This window comes from Priapulus caudatus, unplaced genomic scaffold (genome assembly GCF_000485595.1).
Source record: "Priapulus caudatus unplaced genomic scaffold, Priapulus_caudatus-5.0.1 Scaffold82, whole genome shotgun sequence".
Lineage (NCBI taxonomy): Eukaryota > Metazoa > Priapulida > Priapulimorpha > Priapulimorphida > Priapulidae > Priapulus > Priapulus caudatus.
This window is the reverse complement of record NW_014577143.1, coordinates 106,803-109,198: the sequence shown is the minus strand read 5'-3', so window position 1 is coordinate 109,198 and position 2,396 is coordinate 106,803. Positions and strand designations below refer to the sequence as shown.

The window sequence follows — 2,396 nt, the reverse complement described above, 5'->3', positions numbered from 1 at the left end:
TAGGTCAGGCGGACAGACGCACGCAACCCGCCCTTACACACAGAGAGAAGAACAAGTAAGATAGGAAGAGCGTGATGACTAGTGTTATCAAGAGTCCCTAATAGAACACTTCTATTATGGATTAATGTTGTTATTTAACCCCCCAAAAGAATAAATAATCGAAAACGAACGGATGAATCACCACCACCACCACCACCTCATTCCTGTGTCCAATCGACGAATACCCACGTCATTTATCACACGTGTTATCGGAGCACGTAAAGTGATTAGCAAGAATAAGAGAGGAGTGGGTAATTCGAGACGCCAGTCAGCCGTGCATAAATCTTGTTGACACTGTGATTGCCGCCTTATGAGTGATGAGTTAGTCGTTGTTAACGGTGATGTCGCGTCCATCGTCCATCATCAATTCGCTTGGGTACGCCTAGAACACAAGAGCATCCAAATGCAAATTTCTCGCAGGAAGCATCTCTCTCGTATGAGCATCGATCAGTTCTCGGCCAGACTTTAATTCGTTTTGTTTAATCTGTTTTAAAAATTTTTATTACACTTACCAATAAAAACGAACATGTACCAATACGATGACGTACGAATTAACGAAATAATCATCACATCTCGTAAAATGATCCCTTGGTATGCCACGGCGGTTACTCACAGCATGGGTATCTTACCGCATACTTCAAATATTCCAGCATATGGCGTTTCTTGCATAAGCCGAGATGCCTATTGACTATAATTTTTTATGCCTATTAAACTATGCCACGGCGGCTACCCACGGTATGGGTATCTTACCGTATACTTAAATATTCCAGCATATGGCGTTTCGTGCATAAACCGCGATGCCTATATTGACTATATATGCCTATTAACCTATATAATATGCCAGGGCGGCTACCCACGGCATGGGCATATTACCGCATACTTCAAATATTCCAGCATGTGGCGTTTCGTGCATAAGCCGCGATGCCTATATTGACTATATATGCCTACATAAACTTCGGATAAGCACGTTCCGATGCGTTATAATCTAATGAAATGCTAACCTCCCGCCAACACAGATGCTTGCAAACACTGCATGCTTACGGGTAATATAACCTGTACGTCAGGAATTATAGCGACAACGTGTATCCGCGAAAAGCTGCTGCTGCATCCGCTATAACCATAGTAACGGTCGTCGTGCTTTGTTAAAGCAACGTGGTAGAATTGTTTGTTATGTTAGCAGAGACTGGCGAACGCGCAGGAGTGACGTGTGGGGGCCGTGCAGAGAGGCGGAACTCCTAAATAAAACATTCGCACAACTGAAATGCACTTACCATAATTTACTCTCATTTATTTGCTATATTATATTTATGAATACGATCAAAAACGCAATATACTTTCTACTTGTATATATATATATATATATGTGTATGTGTGTAATATGATTTAACTATTATTGGGAGAAAAAAAAACGAGTCTTCGCGCTGTTTCTAAATATTACTGTGCCAAGCCTCGTTCATAAAACATTAATTTACGGGACGCGCGGCAAACGCAGCGTTAAATAACGTGCATGTAATTTCTTATCACAGCTATCACCCTCCACATTCAAAGCTTGCTGCTCTTATATGACGTGCTGAATAATCAACTCGTGAATATTATATGCCAGCGTCATACAATAACCGAACGTCATGCTCGTACGTATAGAAGTAGCTACCGGGAATAATAATTGCTTAGTCGCACGAGATGAGTGGCATATTATTGATTTCATTAAATTCTGAAATCCTTGCTACGAAGGAACGAAGGAAGCATCGGCGGCTTATACCGTAACACCAGACTGGACATCGCAGTAAAACGTTAACAAACAGTTGCAGACTCAGAAATCTGACGGTATTCTATCGAGACGCTGAGTCGAGACGTACTCGCCATGAATTGAGGTTACACGTGCGAGCGCGTGTGCATGTACACCAGAAGGAGATAATAGGAAATTATTATCTACTCCTTATCATCTTATTATTATCATTATCATCTTATCATATTATCATATTATCATATTATCATATTATCGTCATATTATCATCATATTATCATATTATTCATCATATCATCAGGATATCATCATCATCCTATCATATCATATTGATCAACATATCATAATATTATCATCATATTATCATCTTATCATCTTATAATATTATTATTATCATTATCATCTCCTTATCATCCTTATCTACTCCTTATCATCTCCTAGGAAATTATTATCTACTTAGGGAATCCCTATTATCTACTCCTGATGTACACGTATATACGGACGTGCACGCGCAAGAATTCGCGCACGCGTACCAATTTCAGCACACGTGCACTAACCCCACGCAAGCGTCACAGTAACACTGTGCTACACATGAATGCTATATATGTATATA

The 2,396-nt window shown here is 39.9% G+C and overlaps 1 protein-coding gene across 1 annotated transcript in view; it reads right to left on the bottom strand.

Moving 5' to 3' along the window:
- Positions 1 to 361: 361 nt before the first annotated feature.
- LOC106804638 overlaps positions 362 to 2,396 on the bottom strand; it is a 34,101-nt gene continuing 32,066 nt past the window's right edge. The window contains exon 7 of the mRNA XM_014805906.1: positions 362 to 421. Coding sequence (XP_014661392.1) covers positions 362 to 421 — 60 coding nt within the window. The remainder of the gene's footprint in view (positions 422 to 2,396) is intronic.